The sequence below is a fragment of the Dendronephthya gigantea genome, unplaced genomic scaffold (assembly GCF_004324835.1).
Source record: "Dendronephthya gigantea isolate DGI-Jeju-01 unplaced genomic scaffold, DenGig_1.0 000036F, whole genome shotgun sequence".
In the NCBI taxonomy this organism is placed as follows: Eukaryota; Metazoa; Cnidaria; class Anthozoa; order Malacalcyonacea; family Nephtheidae; genus Dendronephthya; species Dendronephthya gigantea.
In genome coordinates, this window is record NW_021163046.1 from 314,814 (window position 1) to 332,683 (window position 17,870).

At 38.8% G+C, this 17,870-nt stretch overlaps 1 protein-coding gene across 1 annotated transcript; it reads right to left on the bottom strand.

Moving 5' to 3' along the window:
• Positions 1-35: 35 nt before the first annotated feature.
• LOC114525937 (myoferlin-like) lies at positions 36-16,716 on the bottom strand. Its single transcript, XM_028547397.1, has 59 exons — positions 16,532-16,716; positions 15,254-15,309; positions 14,622-14,713; positions 14,436-14,535; positions 14,084-14,265; positions 13,891-13,948; positions 13,370-13,501; positions 13,062-13,127; positions 12,929-12,979; positions 12,797-12,827; positions 12,646-12,710; positions 12,497-12,556; positions 12,348-12,398; positions 12,096-12,142; positions 11,831-11,913; positions 11,583-11,632; positions 11,392-11,445; positions 11,225-11,293; positions 11,061-11,104; positions 10,799-10,875; positions 10,610-10,710; positions 10,276-10,489; positions 9,946-10,148; positions 9,747-9,853; positions 9,589-9,673; positions 9,297-9,407; positions 9,027-9,179; positions 8,702-8,848; positions 8,484-8,564; positions 8,300-8,379; positions 8,088-8,205; positions 7,741-7,867; positions 7,360-7,493; positions 7,047-7,220; positions 6,888-6,945; positions 6,696-6,773; positions 6,346-6,527; positions 6,098-6,247; positions 5,749-5,847; positions 5,515-5,676; positions 5,226-5,391; positions 5,062-5,120; positions 4,752-4,859; positions 4,515-4,646; positions 4,300-4,419; positions 4,162-4,197; positions 3,977-4,068; positions 3,661-3,831; positions 3,145-3,290; positions 2,797-2,939; positions 2,507-2,595; positions 2,316-2,411; positions 2,134-2,181; positions 1,927-2,017; positions 1,644-1,743; positions 1,333-1,514; positions 973-1,082; positions 447-594; positions 36-355 (listed from the first exon to the last, which is right to left on the bottom strand). The coding sequence occupies exons 1-59, from the start codon at positions 16,632-16,634 to the stop codon at positions 323-325; spliced, it is 6,105 nt and encodes a 2,034-aa protein (XP_028403198.1). The 5' UTR covers positions 16,635-16,716; the 3' UTR covers positions 36-322.
• Positions 16,717-17,870: the final 1,154 nt, after the last annotated feature.

Below are 17,870 nucleotides of genomic sequence, written 5' to 3' on the forward strand. Positions count from 1 at the left end.
TGAACGGTTTGATATAGAAAAATATACTTCAATTATAAGAGTATCAATTATTAATTTAATTCAATTTTGCATAACCAGAAAGTTTAACTTGCTAAATCACAATACGTTAATGTTTATTAATTCTATATCAAAGAAAAAAATCAAACACTATATGGAATGCACCGCTCCATCTTTGAAGACAAGCGTACTCCCTTTAAATATATAGACGAACATGCATTCTGAGGTAGACAATTGTTAAAATGAAAGCATAAAATTGTTCAATTCTAGGGTACTCACTAACTACGAACTTTATTATTTAGTTCTGGCTTCTTCGCCACTGTGTTTAGACCTTGAATATCTTCTTAACGGTGTAACCCTGGAACAAGAATTCAACGAATGTTATTGTTTTTGTCGGAAGAGAGTAAATTGGTACCACAGAAATTGTTCATTATAAAAACTATACTCACAGGCATTGCATAGAGGAAGAGAACGATGATACCAATCAATAGGAGTAGAAGAATAAAGCCAATGATATACCATTTGAAGTTCTTCCAAATGATGAACTTGAACGATTTCCAGGGTGATGTAAGGAAGAAGAAGGATGTGGCTGGACGACTATGGATAGAATAAACAAAAAAGTTACACATTGTACGGTTCATTATTCTTCGATTATCTCGAAGAATTAAGGCCGGTTCACATGATCCAAATTTGTTGGATCCAATTCAGTTCTGACGTATGAGTGTAGTTTGTTATTGGTATAAAGTAGCAATGCATTGGCTTTAGTTGATTTGCTGCCCCTATACTTTGCCAGTCGACAGAATGTAAAACATCCATCAGAGGTGAATTGGATCCGACAGATTGGCTCGTGTTAACAGGCCCTGAGCTTGCAATGTTCCCCAAAGCTCGTCTTTAAACCCCAGGAAATTACGATTCAGAGAGACTCCTAATTAGGAATGGTTTTGAGGAGTAAAACTCTTGCAATTCACTTCTTACTTTGGTTCAGACAATGTGGGATGTGCGTTTGGTTCGTCTCTGGCATTCGCAGTTGGCTTCTCCAGGGTCTCTTGTTCATTCAGTAACTCCATCGTCAGCTCAATCTTCCCCTAAACATTGTCAACAAATTATATTAAAATTAAGGTTTAAAGTAAACCACACCAGAATTACTCAAATGCTGTTTCTGTACGTAATCTGTAAATCATAATAATGTTGTGTTTCGACACACAACAAGGGCCACGTTTTAAGCAATGAATCTCAACCAGCTTAAAACGTCGACATTTTCTTCTCTAAATAAACAACTACAACACTGTAACTCTACGTTTAAGATGTAAGTTAGTTAGTTTGAGGTTTTCGTACCATCAAAGCGGGCTCTTTCTTTCCTTTCGTCTCAATTTCGCCAAATACGGGCCACCAACCAAACGTTTGCTTCACATCAAACAAAGACGTTGTCTTTCTGCCTTCGAGACAGTTAATGTCCTTGATCTTCTTTGGTTTTGAAAATGGCGTCGGCAATTGATCCAAGGGGAGCTCAACCGAACCTGAAAAGTAATTGGAAATGATGAATCAGGATATCTACGTTCACAATCCGTTGCTATTTCTTATCATTGATTTGGATTCAAAGCGTACCATTGTTCACGGTGTAAATATATAACGTATAAACGAGTTACCTATGAAATCATCAGGATTGAATGTGTCGTTGTCCCAAATCTGAATAACCAAACGAGGTGGGAGCCTCTCTTCAGTCGTATCCAAACTCCAGAAATGAAGCTTTAAAAGTAAGAAATAAAAATTGAGACAAACGTAGGCTACACAAATGATATGCATGTCTTGTTTACTTTCGTTTATGTTTTTTTCGATATAATCAAGTCTATTGAAACTGATTATTGTAATATCTAGACGCAACTTCAAATTGATATTTTGCACTGAACGGTTTTTGACAGTTTATTTTACCTTCTTCTTTACCACCATTATCTTCTCAGCTTCGAGATAATCAAATGGGAACAACATACGCCAGTTGAAGTTACCTTCACCGTTCAAAGATCTATATTGAGCAAAAAGATGAAGACGTTACTTCGGCACGTAGCTTTGACACGACCAAAATAATTGTGTTAAGATCGCCAAAAAACTCTCAGTTGCAATGGAAACGAGTTCCCTTACCGATAATGGGTATCCGTCTTCAATTTATCTTCAATTCCAGCTATCCAACTAAAGATAAAAGACCCAATTTTTAAACGTACAGAATATAATTCATGATGACAAAAAACCCCAGCAATTCTATCACGTCTTTGTTTTCATAGCCTATAAGTTCTTTCGCTTCAACAGATAATCATATCTCGTACCATTTTACATAAATGTCACTCATTTGTTCACCAACAAGATTACTTTCTTCCAAATAAACATCAGATGTGTTCCAGACGATGACACGAAGTTCATACCTAGGAATTGAAACAAAATTGTTTACGTTTAATATCGAGTTAAAACTACGTTTGGACAGAGTGATGTTTGGAAAAAACAACAGTTCTCCACTTACTTAGAGGCAACTCGAGGTCCAATATCAACGGGTTCATTTGGCGCACCAATGTGTTTGGGGAAAACATCAACAAACAATTGTAGTTTACCCTACAAAACAAGGAATGTATTCTGAGTTCCAGGAATATTATCTTAACTGAAATTGTTACTAGGATGTCTTGGAAACAATTCAACCCCAGCTGGTGGGATGTGGCTATTATTGGTTAACAACTTGTTAACAAAGGCTGTAAACACTGCAGATTTGAATTGTCGTTTTGATCAAGTAAATTTTTCAACTTTTCCTGAACTCACCTGTTCCATGTCGGGTTGTATGGCTGTGTGAAGTGGTCTTGTCTCGACGTGCTCTGGCACGATTTCACCAAACGAGTTGAGGACATGCAGAGCCAAGCGTTCACGTGTCGCTCCCAGATGTTGATGCAGAATAATCCCATCCTCTGCAAAGCAAATGGCAGTTGAAAAGGTTAACAAACGGAAGGAAGAAAGAAGTAATGGCTGTGAATCACCTTGTCAGTGCAATGTTGAATCGTACGACTATCATTTAACCTCATTTGAATATAATTTAGAAAAAGTTTGAATGTATTCTCTTCTTTTCTATCTTGTCTTCTCCTGTCTAAAAATGAGCAGGATTTTAGAACTTACCAAACTCTTCCAAGGTGTAATCCTTGTGATCGACTCTGACTATCGTGTCGCCATTGTATCGTGGTTTCCCCAAACTTCGTTTTTCACAATAAGAATCCAAGATCTCCGTGGGAAGCTGCATGTCACGCCATTTGTTAGGACCAGTTCTGGAAATGACACAAGATGTTAGACGTTTGAAAAACCTTAGAACATGTTAATATGCTCTTAACTTTAAACTTTAAAGGTACAGAAAACTTGCTATAGGGATTTTTCAGTTAAAACCTGATAGACTTTGGTCTAATAACTTGGTGTAATAACAATTTGGTCCAATAACTTCTTTCGAGTGGGGATTCTGTTACGCTATGTAGCCGTCACTCACGTTTTATCAGCTTTACGTAATGATTTGTACAATGACTTGAAAAATATACAAGCTTGTTATTAAGTTTGCTGGAATGCTTTCGCTAACGTGTTCAGTTAAAATGATCTGGGATTATCCAGAAATGCTGTATTGTTGAACTAAATGAAATGGACACTTACTCGCAGTAAGATTCAGGTAATCCACAGATGGCACGATGTTTGGTTAGGAAACGGTTTTCCAAATCAATTGTCGTTTGACCAATAAGATCATCCGAGCTGATCAGATCGTAATCCATCACAGAAATCGAGAGATCTTTATCCACTGGGATCTTGGCAGTAAATTCGAACATGCTGTGTGTGAAGAAATTAAAAAGGGTTGAGAAATTATGGCGGAGAACTTTCCATCTGAGTCTTGGAGGTCTTAACGTAGGCGACAACAATTCAGAATAACTTAAGGATTTGTTGAAGTTCTGGGTTGCTATAGTTTTAAACGCACCTGCCGAAGACTGGGTTCAAGCTATTTGGAACATAGTTATCACGGCTTGAAAACTTCTGTTTTCCAAGAGAAATGATTATGTATGGATCAGCCTGTCAGAGAAAGAAATCCACAGCCGTTATAACCAATTAATAGAATACCAGTTTGCTCAAAGCAATTCAGCGAAAATCCGGATTTCCACTCACCAGACCACTGTTGTCTTGAGGTGGTAAATCAATGGCCTAAAGTAAAGAAGTACGAAAATTGAGTTTAAAACGTAACTTTCAGTGGACAGTCTAACTGTCAAAGATGGGAAATTGTATTCAAACGTAAATCAAACTTACTCGAATAATGTAAGCTCTCACAATACATTCAATAGGCTCAGACGGAGGTAAGTTTCTAATGGCTTTTGGTGGCAAAGGTTCATTTGGATCTGCAGGTAATGGATACACGCGGAACGTTCCCTAAACAAAATTATACCACGGTAAATCTAGTCGAAAACATTGAGATTTCAGAAAAATAACGGATGATTCTATTGATGCATTCGTTTACAACAAACCTTAAATTCTCCCACTTCTTCATCATCATCGTCAGGCCGTTTCTTCTTCTTTCCACGGACCAATGAGAAGGTGTCAAGGAAATCGCAGAGACCTCCAAATTCTTCAACTCTCTCAAGAGGTCCTGGGTACACCTTGGGGAAAGTAAAGATACAAGATCAAGACACAAGATCACCCCTCCCTATAGACACGACCATTGCCCACAAACGTCTGAAATGATTCACATCAACTCCTCCTACCGTGAGTTTGTCGTATCCCTTGTCGTTGTATTCTCCTGCTCTCTCCTCGTCGCCAATTGAGGCGTAGAATTTAGACCACCAATCGATTTGTTCATCTTCCTTTGGATCCTAAACATAATAGAGGAATTGTCAAGATTGTGGAACCTGGGATATGTAGGCAATTTGTTAAATAACAATGTGAACACAACACAAATCAAATTTCCTCATCCACAGCCACAGGCGCTATTTTCTTTCCAGCTCTGCTCGTATGTGGACAGATAACTTTTCTGGACAAGGAACGTGGTTTAGAAAGGCGGGAAGATATTGTTACCTTTGCTTCTTCTTTCATTTCAACCACAGCTGTGGCTGGCGCGGCATCGACCTGGTCACCTGTAAGGACATAACTTGTCAACATTGGCTAACATTAAGATCCCCTTTTCGGATGTGGGATTGTTATCTGGAAATAATTCAAATCTTCAACAAAGGTGCCCATACCTGAAGGAACGATGTCGGAGTTGTTGTCCTCTTGTGGTACTTCACGACGGAACGGCGCCAAAGACTTCACCAAATGAGTTCCAACAACTGGTGCTCGACCAAATGTTCGATGGTCGCGAACTTTGATACGCAAAGGAGGGGAATAAATCTCTTCTTTTGGAAGATACTGAAAATGCACGAAGGACAGTTAAAAACCAAGTTTTCCTTCAAAAAACTTAGGAAAACAACCTTGCTCTTGTTTAAATGAATCTAAATCAAGATCTCAAAAATATGTCGAAAAACTACTAACCACATCGAAGAAGAACAATGGCTGGTCAAAGTTTGGATTTCTTTTCAAATTCTTGATGACAGTGGAGGTGATTTTCTGGTCGCCAATTTCGAAGTCGATGCTTGGGGATGACACGCTTGTCAGCTGATATTTCTTCATGTTTCTTAGCCCCCAACACATGACCTGGGGAAAGAGGAAGGACGTCATAAAATGTGAGAGGTTAAAACAAGATTAAAATATCGTAATGCTACTCACCTCTAGAGCGGTTCTTTGTAACACAGGTCTGACTCCATTCGGAACAAGGTAAAAGTCTCCACGCATTGGTGGAGCGAAAGGCAGTTCGGCGCCTTCGTCCTAGAAACGAAACAAAGTTTTTACTGAATATTGGTAGGCTTTATCAGTCCTGAACCTCTTCTCAACCTCTTATCAGTCCTGAACCTCTTCTTGTTTTTAGAACTATATTTTTACTAGATAACCTGATCAGTTGTTCTTGATCAGTTGATCCAGATAGATGTTCCATAGGAATCATATCTTATTGATATAGCTTTAGTACAGAAGGAAATCTAAACCAAGAGACCGTGGGTGGTATTCTGCAAAAACTTACCAAAAATAATTCAAACGCAGCCAAAATATCTCCAGCATAGCCGCCATCCTTCTCAACTGTGTACCAGGCCAAACGAGCTGCGCCGCCTTCACTTCCGTTCACACGAACCACGGGCTCAGCACGTGCGCGGCCAAGGAACTCGTCCTTACCCTAATATGAACAAGTTCAGATGATAAATCACTGATATTCTGCCTATCATGACGTGTGCACGAATATTGTATTGAGGGCGCATGGAAGGGGATACCCACCACTTTATCCTCGTCGAAGATCTCCATCAAAATATTCGGAGGATTGTCAAGAACGCTCTGGACAGATCCATGGATGCCAACATTTTCGAATATCAGAGTTTGGTCCCAAGTGGGGCATAAAGTCTTTTCCAACGGCTCCGTGGTTTGACAAACGTTGCCAAAGACGACTCTGACATATGGATCTATGAAATTGTAGTAGATATTTAAAGCAACGTGAAGGAAATGTGCTAAATGTTCTCGCTAATTTCAGCTAAGATGAATTACAAAAGATACAGCTCAGTATGAACCAGGCTGAGGTTTGTTAAAGGCCCCCAGGTCTCCATCATGGCACTAACTTTTCATAAATGTACCTGAATATCCATCTTGGTCCGAAGGAACAAGATCACGTGCTTGATAGATGTACACGCGGAGCTGATACTGATGAGGTTCTTGAATGAGAAAAAAAACAGAATTTAATTTAAAAAGCAAAATTGGGAAACTCAAAAAAACCATTTTCAAGCACATATGCCTTTAATCCAAACATAATACAATTAAAATCTTACTATCGTAAGTCAGGAACATTCGCGGAGAATTCATCGTGTTTTCGGATTCATCTTCTTTCTAAATGCACAGATTTTAAATATGAGAATGTTATTTTTCTCATGATTGCAATATTAATGTTTTTAATTGTCGTTTTAAACTGAATGAAGGGAGAAACTCACATCGCCAACGTCCATCTTGAAAACAGGAGCAGCAGCAACGTCGCTTTTCTGAACCAATTTTCTGTGCCAACGGCGTCTTCGCACCAAGTCCATAGTTCGTTCTTTGACGTGGAATTTTGCAGTGAATACTTTGGCATATTCCCAGCCCTCGGCAGCAAGTTGAGCTGCACGAGCCTAGAAAATAATCAAAGAGGAATGAATGGACGTTGTGTGAATGGACGTTGAGTATTGTGTAAATGGATGATTGTAATCCTCGTTGAAAGAGAGATTAGTCATGATAAAACCACCTACGCAATGTTTTCAACTTTATTACCTTCTCTGCTTCAACTTTTCGCAGATCTGTTACCAACTTTCTCTCACGAACCCAGCGTCTTCTCCTACAAAGATGATACGTTTTCTCCACTGGACCAAAACCAGTCCACGAAGAATCAATGGTGTATTCCCAACCTAAAAAGCACAAAAATTTGATAATGGTTTGAATCAATTTTGGACATAATCCTTCCTACAACTTCGGGAAGGATTTTAGTGCCAATACGCTGGATATTTTCAAAGGGATATTGTAAGCCTCGCGCTGATAAAGTTCCATAACGATGCCTTATTGAAGATATTTACGATATTTGGAGAGCATAGGAGTTTGACTCAATTGATTGGTGGTCGAGGGAAGAACAAAGGTTTACAAAAGGCAAACAATTACCGTTTTCGTCCACTGCTCTGTTGCTGTCAACCACCCAATCTTGGGTCCATTCCCAGCCGTTCGGAGCACCGAGTTGTTCACGCGATTTGATCGCTTCACCTTGTAAGTCGATACAAGCATCTCCATTCTAAAAGAACCCGATTAAAGCATTTACTAGAGTCGAAGAAGAAGACTAAAGGCAGGATATAGGAGGATTTTTAATGTGACCTACACATGGTCAAGAGGATTTTATTCGAAGTGAAAGAGAATTGCCTTCTGGTCTTACTAGCATGTGGTTACTACCATGACAAGAACGTGCAATGATGGATTTACAGGAGATCAAACTGAAAAAGTTATCGAAAACATACTATTTCTTGCCAAGGAACTTTGGCTGGTGCCCATGCTCCGCCAGGAATATTTCTATCCTCACATTCAAACGTGTCTTCGAGGAAGACCTTGCGACCAGCATCTTTGCTAACGTTTGTGCTGAAAGATTAAGAATAGTTGATGTTGTATTCGTATCCCACCTCTTTCTGAAGAAGATATTCCAAGTTCAAGCTGTGGCGATAATCCGCCTTACCTGAGTTCTGGATTCAAGAACCAGTCTCCGTCCCAGCCCCATCCATCCGGAGGAATGAATTTGTCTTTTGGTAGTTTGAACTAGGTCGATAAAAGTAAGCTGAATTTCGTTTGTCCTCGCGCGAATTATTCTTTTCAGACATGTAAACAAAAGACATCAAGCTACCCCTAGTTCAAACACTTACATCGCCTTTTGAGTCAGAAAACTTGGGTCGCATCAGAGCCTTGCTGGTCCATTTGCTGAGAACATTTTGTTGATTTTCATACTGAAAAAAAATCAGAGATTTTGACCACGGAGATTCCGTATTAGCCTGGCATAAAGCGTTAGAGATTCCTGCATTTCTTTCAGTGTATTTAAAAGAAATATACGGAATAGCTAAGCTGAGTTCAACGCGTCGCCTACCGTCTCGGCAAAAACGGTGAATGATCCTTCATCGTGAACACCCGTCCAATCCTGAGAGTCAGAGTCCAAGCCAAACCACAAGATACAACGAACCAATGCAGGTAACTCGGGATGATCCTTTGTATTACGTCCTTTCTTGCCAGGATACTGAAGAAGATGATTCATACACATTATAAACTTGACGGACCGGAACATATGAAAATTTATCGTTGAAACGATATGAAAACTTGTTAAGTCGAAAGACATTTAGTTGAAAATAACTTAATGGTTAAGTCAATGGTGATGAATTCATCATTAGGTCTGGAAAGACGGAAAAAGCGCTTACCTTCAGCTCAAGATCAAGAACTTTTTTACAGAACTGTCCAGAATACTCTGGATTGTTGTTAAACAGCAAATCGTAGGCAGGAATTCTGTAATAGGCGACACGATCGCTTCCACTTATCATCCAAATAACGATATCAGGCATGCTGTTTTGAGGCTGGCAAAAAATCACGAATTGAAATGAATTAAGGCACGAATCTTCTCCACTGACCTCTGAATTATTGTAAGGATGTTTCTTATAAACGAAGGCTAGATGAAAACCATTTTCTATTACCTCCACAGCGACGTCCTTCAAACGTGTAAGGTAAGATTGTATTTCACTCAAAGCCTCTTGTACGTCCGTGGCACATTCTCGGAGTTTTGTTGCTTCTTCAGCGATGGCAGCCTACACAAAAGATGGAGACGAAAGGACAGGTTACTCGTTGAATGCCTAACTTATTTACAAATAGACCATCTCTTGTTCTGAATTACTTGTTTGCAAACACAGGATAAAATTACATACAGCACATTGTTAGAATAGAACAGGTTTTATTTCAACTCGTGTGATGTTCTTAGAAGAAACTTACCATTTCATCAATACGGATTTCTTGGTTCTTCATGTCCAATCGAGTGACACCCATCATGCTCAGATCAAACTGAGGTAATGGAGTGCTGAAATGGAAGAGAGTCTTTAGTTAGTCTCCAGATTATCCCCACAGAATGGGAAATCGGAGAATGTACGTACTTGCAATCTTTGATGAGTTGGTCAAGCAAAGCGATAAGAATTGTGGCAGTTTCGGCTGTTGGTGCTTTCGACTGGACACTAATATTAACCTTCTCCACATTGGCTTCCTAAAAAGTACAAGGAAAGAAGTATTTAGTTTTAGAAGGCTGTTTCCATCGAAAGTTCTAACGAATTTTCTTGATGAAAGAATTCGACTTACCAATCTAGCCACAACTTTCTTCAGCGCGTTCAAAGGATTTAAACGGAACGCGATGTCCTCCCAATGGGATTCAACGTTGACACATGGTTTCGCGTTTCCCCACGGCAAATAATAATAGAACTCGCCATCGAAAACAGGATTGGTTGGTGGAGTTGTGGAACAAGATGGCTCCACAGAACGATCGAGCTTGTTACCGTAGTTTCCTGAAGTGATATAATACAATACATCATCTATTCTCTGTCAATATTGAGGTCTAATCTTTGTCATGATAATACATGATATTACATGTTTGCAACAGATATTCCCATCCAATTCTTATGTTTAACTTACCAACGCTGACTTCAAACTCGACAGGCGAGTCATCAATGGCGATCATTGTGGCTTCCATAAAGCAAGCATAAAGCTTGTATTTGCGTCGTCGTAAGAAAGGTTGAACAAGTGCGACATCTTCTTGAGGGATCTCTGCCACCTCATCTTCGATTTCAGCGTCCAACTGGGTTTCAAGCTGTACCAAAACACGTCCACGATAACAAACACCTTCACCCTGAAGAAAAAACGGCCTCCATTTTAGCACAAAAGATTGTCTTCTACTACTTTCCAAAGGTTGACAAACAAGAGAAGATATACTCGTAGTAGTTTTCATTCTTCAGTGCAATCAACTTACGATTCCTTTGTTCAAGTCTTCGTATTCATCGCCAAGTTCGCTGAATTCACGAAGAGAGCCATACATGTTGAGAAAACATGGGCCGTAAACAGGAAGGAACCCTGGAACAAAGTATATTCACCGTGAAATCCCGATCATGCATAATTGCTAGACACAAAGGTACAAGCGTTGTTAACCGATGATTTCTACCTTCCTCTCCTTGACCAGAGATTTCAGACATGTGAATGAAGGCTGTCGCAATGATGTCGTCTCCCGTTATACGATCCCTAAAAGACAATACGTAATACTTGGTTGGTTTAAGGATGTGACTCGACTCAATAACGAGATCCATGTTATATACAGTTATGAACTAAAAGAAAGCTAGTTCAACAACATTTATCATTCTCATTTTAGCAAGGTAAGTATTTTCAAACGCGAGATTGATGGATAGCTACATTGTTTACCGACTTACCAATCATAACATTGTACTTTCAATTTCTCACACATTGACGGGAACTACGAAAGATGAACAGAACAGTAGTCAATTAGAAATCAACAATCGTGCACACTTTGTAATTAATTACACCATTTTCTATTGTTTTTCCGTCCTAAAGACAAGTCTAATACAGCCTTTACCTGGAATGGGACACTCAAGACGGTGTTAAATATTGGGTTGTCTGTTTCCGTCTCGATGTCCGTTTGTGCCTTTAAAATAAAGACGGATATCATGATGAAAAAATTACAAACAGTGAACTTAATTATTTCAAAGCAATGTCTCCAATATAAATTGCAAAAACGCATACCGATTTTCCAGCAAATGAGAATTTAGCGTACGGATCCACCATCATTTTTGCATCCTAAGATTGAACAATCGAAGCATTTGTCGTTTATTTGATGTCAGCCGCTATTTATTTTGAAATATCCAACAAAACTAAAGACATTTCATGACAAATTTGATCATTTAAAACAAGAATGACATTTTGCTCTTATGTACCTTTCCAAAGCCAAAGAACTTCTTAACACTTTCTCCAATTGATGTGTCCACTAAATAAACACAAACACGAACGTTTAGACTTGCAAGTATAGCTGTGAATGTCAACAAACCATTTGGAAAAACTACATTTCTCATTCCGTTTATCTTCCCCTCACGTCTTCCATCAAATTTGTGTTGCTTTCACACGTTTCCAACAAGTTAGTTTAGGTTCTAATCTTTTATGTCTAATGCAAATCCACGGTACATACTTTGTGGTAATTCTTCAGCATGGAAAATTTTCAGTCTGAACACGGCTGGTCGCAGTTGGACTCCGGCAGGCTGCAGTAGGTTGCTAGTTAAAAAGGTTGAAAAAGGTTCAGTAAACATACACGAGTGTGAAAACGTCTTAGGAGGGCTGCCGGAAGAGATGCAGGAAACACAACTAAAACTGATGTATTTCATTGAATTCACATTCAGATTTGATAAGAAAAGATAACTCACGGATACTCAAGAGTTATATGCAATATAACTTACGACTCGATGTCTTCGGCTGTGTCATCTTTTGTGCTTTCATCAAGAGACTAGGAAAGGGAAAAGTTATGTCATGCAATTATGGAAATCAAATTGTATATTCCCCACCAAAACACGGCTCAACTCAACGCAGAATTCGCAAAATAAGCGGAACAAGTTCTGGGAAAAGATTCTAACCAGCAGAAATCGTATTTTTAATGCGACAAACCGTATTTTAAACGAATGATACAGAAAACAAAGACAATAGTTGCTCACCGGAGGATCTTGTCCAGGCGCAATACAAACCATCGATGTTTTGACGTATCCCTAAATATTAAATTCGGTTTAGATCTTTCTGTTTAATATTCACGTGGATAATTCGACGGATAATTGATAAACTGTATAAATATTTTGTTCAAACTTACAGCAGGAGATCCGCCGAGTGATGTGGTTTCCTGTTTTGTGCCTTCTTCGTCTGGAGGCGCCTGAAAAAAACATTGCAATGAGTTTTTTTAGTCAACGACGTAAACGTATGCTCAAGGAAGTACTTTGAAGACAAGGATTTGATGATTACTTGAGCATCGGCTTCTGGTTGCTCTGGTTGGGTGAGAAGAATCCATTTTCTGAGCAACGCATGATCTACGAATATATTAAAAGAAAACAGTGTTGAATGATGCAAGTGAAATAGATAGAAACTCTGACAAGAAAAGGTCGAATATACAAACCTTTGCCTTCGTAAATCAGACCAACATCACACTAAAAACAAAATATACGATAAGTTGGTAAATAGGATAACCGCATTTGCTTAACAGAAATACAGCAAAGCGATTCAAAGCAACACAAAATCTTCGTATTACCTTGAAGAATCCAATTAAAGCATCGGATCTGAGAGTTCGAGAGTTAAAAACCTAAAAGAATGTCATAGAAAGTCATAAAAAAGCGTTGAGATTTGTTTTCAGCCAAATTAGGTGAATAAACGATCTTCAGTACCTCAAATTTCACGATCTTATCAAAGAGTTCGTCCGGTGTAATGTTCCCAAAGTTGTAGTAGAATGTCTGCAAGGAAACATAAAAAAAAACGTTATCGCGGTGTTGAGACAATGTCGCCAAATTAATCGCCTAATTTATATCAGGTCCGATACAAGTTTGTGCAATAGCTATAGTCTTTGAATTTAAGTTTTAAATTTTAAAGATAGTCTGCTAAACTTCGCTTCGTTAGTTCTTACTCGGCCCGGAATAGTTGACAAAAGTTAACATGGAAATTCATAACATATTGCATCGGCATTTGCTGAACAAACCTGATTGTAATAAGGTCTGTTCGTCGACTTTTTAACTCTGGTTTGTTTTACTTGATCACCGACAGTCACTCTTACAACCGGATTGATATTTCCGCCTGATAACTGACGACCTTCAACCACCTTGATACGAATCTATACAAGAGATAACGCGTTATTTACAATCTTCAAGATAGCTTTTACCAGGAATATCCTCCTTGCTAACTCAATAGAACTGTCTACCTTCCACATCATACGAGTGTCGTCAGTGTAAGTCCCACTCAAAAAAATATCAACAGAGCAACACAGACGTATGTGCGAGAATATTGTTTTTATGCTTTCGGAAATGAAGATATTGGAATGCACAAGAATGAATTATATTTGAAAGCAATGCATGTTACTGCATGAAACGCTCTTGCATAAAACAGTAAATCTTATGCTTGCATTCTAGCGCTGCAAAGATTTCAACTTCTTTTTAAACATCTTCAACCGAAAGGGGAGTAAAAGGGGATTTGGATTACAGTCCAACTTATCAAGTAGCGTACCTGGAAGTCCGTTGGCTTGTTCGGCAAATCGTGGCCTTTTCTCTTTCTCTTTTTCCTTCTAACAAAGCGATAAAAAAGATTTTAACATTATTATTATTATAGCTTCTTGTTTGTTTACTTTAGTCGCATATAAATTACAAATGTCATTCATAGGAAATAAAAAAATACGAAACTGTCTACCATTTGCACTCACCGTTTCCTTTTCGCCCCAGGAGCGCCAGGCTCGCCTCCTTCACCTTCATCACCTTCATCACCCTCATCCCCTTCGTCGCCTTCGTCACCTTCCTCTTCACCTTCTTCCGCTGACCCACCGCCAGCGGACGGCGCAGGCTTTTCCTCTGGGCATTTGTAGTTCAACTTGCAGCTAATTTGCGCCTAGCGTTGAAAATCATCCGTTAGCCAAAGTTGTCAGCTCTCAGGGTTTATTTTTCGATCGAGTTTAGAGAAAGAGAATTGTTTGAAGCTACTCTTGAACTATCTAATTCCTTTTTGTCTAATTTTGAGGGAGATCATGAAAGATTGAAGCATTTAGAAAGATTATCTACCTCGGAGGGTTGCCCTTTGGCATCTTGCAATTTCTGAGTGACTTGTTGAGTCTTTGTTTTCACGCAGTCTTTCAACTTCACTGTACACTGTCCAAGAAGTCTGTCAATTAAAAGGAGACGAATGTTAATGTTAATTATACACACTTTTACACAGCGAGTAATCTTTCAAACAAAAGCAATGCATACTTATTTGATCCAATTTTCTCGTGGTCAAACACTTTGATTGTCAGACTGTCTGATGAAGATAATGGCTTCCCTTGAAGATCTATCTCAATTTTCTGAAAAGTTGATCGAAATTTAGCGTTCGAGGTCAACGATATAGTCAACTCAATGTCTTTAGTATCATATGCATCATTATCGCGTTTAACGAACTTAGGATAGCCCGGTTGGGCTGCATGAATATAAAGGTTTGTAAAGCCGCGTTTACACTTCAGGCCTAGACCTGGCCTGAACCAGGTCAGGACAAGTCTGGGTAATATGTGCCACGTTCAGACTGTCTTCCTTGTTGATGATGGCAATACTACATGTATCCTATATACAAATCAAACTATTGAGTTCAAAATTTGTCAGGACTAGCTAAAGGCGTAAAGCCTGTTCCCAGGTCAGGTCCAGACTTGGTCTAGGCCGGATAAACAACGTTCACATCTAGGTCTATGCCTGGTCTAGGCCAGGTCAAAGCACGTGATGTAACACAGGCATTACTCTAGATTAGAGACGAGCATTAACTCTAGATTTCTGGAATGACTACATTTTATATAAGTCATTAATAAACAGGTGTGAAGGGCAGGGGGGGGGGCATTGTTTTTATCATAACTGACCTCTTTCCATACTGGATTCAGCTCGTCGTCAATCACCTCAGTTTTTCCCTTGGTGCCTAAAAATTTAACGTTAGCTCTACATTTGTCTTTTTGGAAGGGGGAAGGGTGGAGGTACTACAACGACAAAGACTGATTTGATAGATCTATTGTTTGTTTCCAGCTATCAAAGTTGTTTTCAACCATCAAATATTGTGATTTAAAAATAATTTTAAGCGCTTTGCATATCATAAATACCTAAGGAATGGTAACTTATATATATAGTTTGAATACAATATATTAAAGGACTTTCAAAATAGAACATTAAGAATTTCTCAAGCACAACAAATTGACGGCGAAACGTGTCAACATTATAGATTCAATGTCTAGACCAAATGCTATTTAAGCAAGTCTTATTTTTCGTGAAAACTCCACACCCATTTAAACCAGGCTCAGCCCGCAAACAGGTGTTCTCCTTTCATGCCGAACGAAGGGATGCGTTAATTTGCAACATTCTGAAGACGAATTGCAACTTTAGGATTTATAACTGTGGTCTGGGTGAAATACCATCGACAAAGTTACGACGTTGTTGAAGAACTGGTTGATTTAGGGTCCGGACAAAATTGTATAATTTTTATAACAATAAATATTTGATTTGGCAACGTAAACATCTCATTTATTCTTCCCTTTCAATATTAGTTGAAGGTCACATGCTAGACTGAAACGACTGCAAGGCGTATCTATAGCTAGCTTCACATATATAGCTGTACTTCAGTTGATGTTAGTTTCTTCACACACGAATATAAGGCGTTTCTCGCAATTTACTGAAGGTTCTATTACGAAACCGTTTATGGTATAATTGGTATGCAGATTTTCATACCGAATAGAAAATTATGCCACCTCACATTCTAGCACCGAAATCCTTCGTTCACAAAATTGAAGCCCCGTAAAATACGCTTAGGCTTCGCGAGGTATTTGTACAGTACACTTTGACGCGATGAGGTTCGTTAATCCATCCATTACCATGCTTTATTAATGGAGATTGCCGAATATTGTATTGAAATTTTATATGGCTTACAAATCAAATGCACAGTCGGCCGTTTAAGCAGCAAATCGCGGAGTTAGGAAGGGAATATTCATGAAATTCACTACAGAAAGCAGAAATAAACGCGACAAGCACTGAATCTTAAGTATACCAACGCTAAATCAGGGATATCTGGTTGACTTGATGATCAAAACAAGCGAACGGCAAAATTTTCTCAACCATATCGTCTTGCATAAAATAGAAGACGATTTACCCACCTTGAAACTCTATAACACAGAGTGGATCGCTCTTTCCAAATCGTTCGACGTTCGGCAAATTCGTTGCCGAAATGTCGGTGGCGTATAGCATGTACTCCGACATCTTCCAGGCCGATTCGAACAGCGAAGATTGCTCGTGTATCAGTAAGATTATTCACCACACACCCATTCGAGAAATAGCTCTTTATATATTCCACGGCATGCTGTGAATATATTAGTATGCAAATCTCACAGCGGGAATCCACGCGAAACGTCTGGAAATTATATCCACGTAATAAAACGTACATAACTATAGGCAATCAGTCCTTAATATGGATAATATATTACCGATATATAATAGAACCGATTATTTTGGACGTTTCAGCCAGCGAAAAGGATATAGAACCGTTAGCGGATACTGCAAATAATGTTGTATGGGTTAAGAGTCAATACTGATAACTACAAAGAAATCAAGCTTTGAACTCGCTGGATTCTAACCGTCTTGTTTGACTCGTCACTGACTTCATCTGCGTTTTTAGGAAATACATCAGTAATAAGGTCTTCACGTGCAGTTAGGACTTTTAAACGCACTATTTGAATTCACTTTAAAATATCTTATCATATTTAAATGCCAAAAAGGAATGACAATTTTGACAGTTTGAAAATTTTTTCCCTTTGAAAACTTACGGCTGACTTTTTCGATCCCGACTTTTGCAATTATTATATTGACTGCGGTCTGCTCTTGTACAACATTTAGCTGACATATTCTCCTTTCTTCCAACCACGAGACGCAGTGCGCTGCAATTTTATGACATTTTGCGCGCGGCTGAAATATTTTGAAATTCTTACTGCCATCTAAATTACGATATTAGAACAGTCCATGGTCGAATGGTTTGGATAATTGCCCTTATAATATCGAGAGCTTATTGTCTAGATTACACAAACAGGAACGAACGACAAATGATTTTGAAAGCGAGGAATTTACGTTGCTTATACTTCCCAGTACAAATATGTACAATTTTTTTCCTGCTAGCACACGAAAGTAATTTAGAATGCTTTCCCACATTAAGGTAACGCCATTGATGAGACCCCGTTTGTACAATACAAGATTCACACAGTAACGACAGTCAGTTTAAATTGTTTTACGCTATCTTTGTCCCCAAGAACTATTCAATTGAGCAGGTCACGTTTAAAGTAATCATGCTTTCATACTTTTGGGGAATAAAAATCGCTTTGACAGTGATTAATTTTGATGTCGCGACCACGCGATTCTGGTAAAGTGTAAGCAGAGTCTGAATTATTTGTTGTTCGTTGAGAGATACGCACTTTGCTGTTGTATTTCTTAGAAATAGCTGACAAT

Excerpts from the sequence above, each read along its gene's own strand:
- LOC114525937 (XM_028547397.1), bottom strand. The coding sequence starts at position 16,634 with ATGTCGGAGTACATGCTATACGCCACCGACATTTCGGCAACGAATTTG. Across the intron at positions 6,774-6,887 it reads AATGTTCCTGACTTACGATA|AACCTCATCAGTATCAGCTC; the intron begins GTAAGATTTTAA and ends TTCTCATTCAAG. Across the intron at positions 4,647-4,751 it reads AGGGATACGACAAACTCACG|GTGTACCCAGGACCTCTTGA; the intron begins GTAGGAGGAGTT and ends ACTTTCCCCAAG.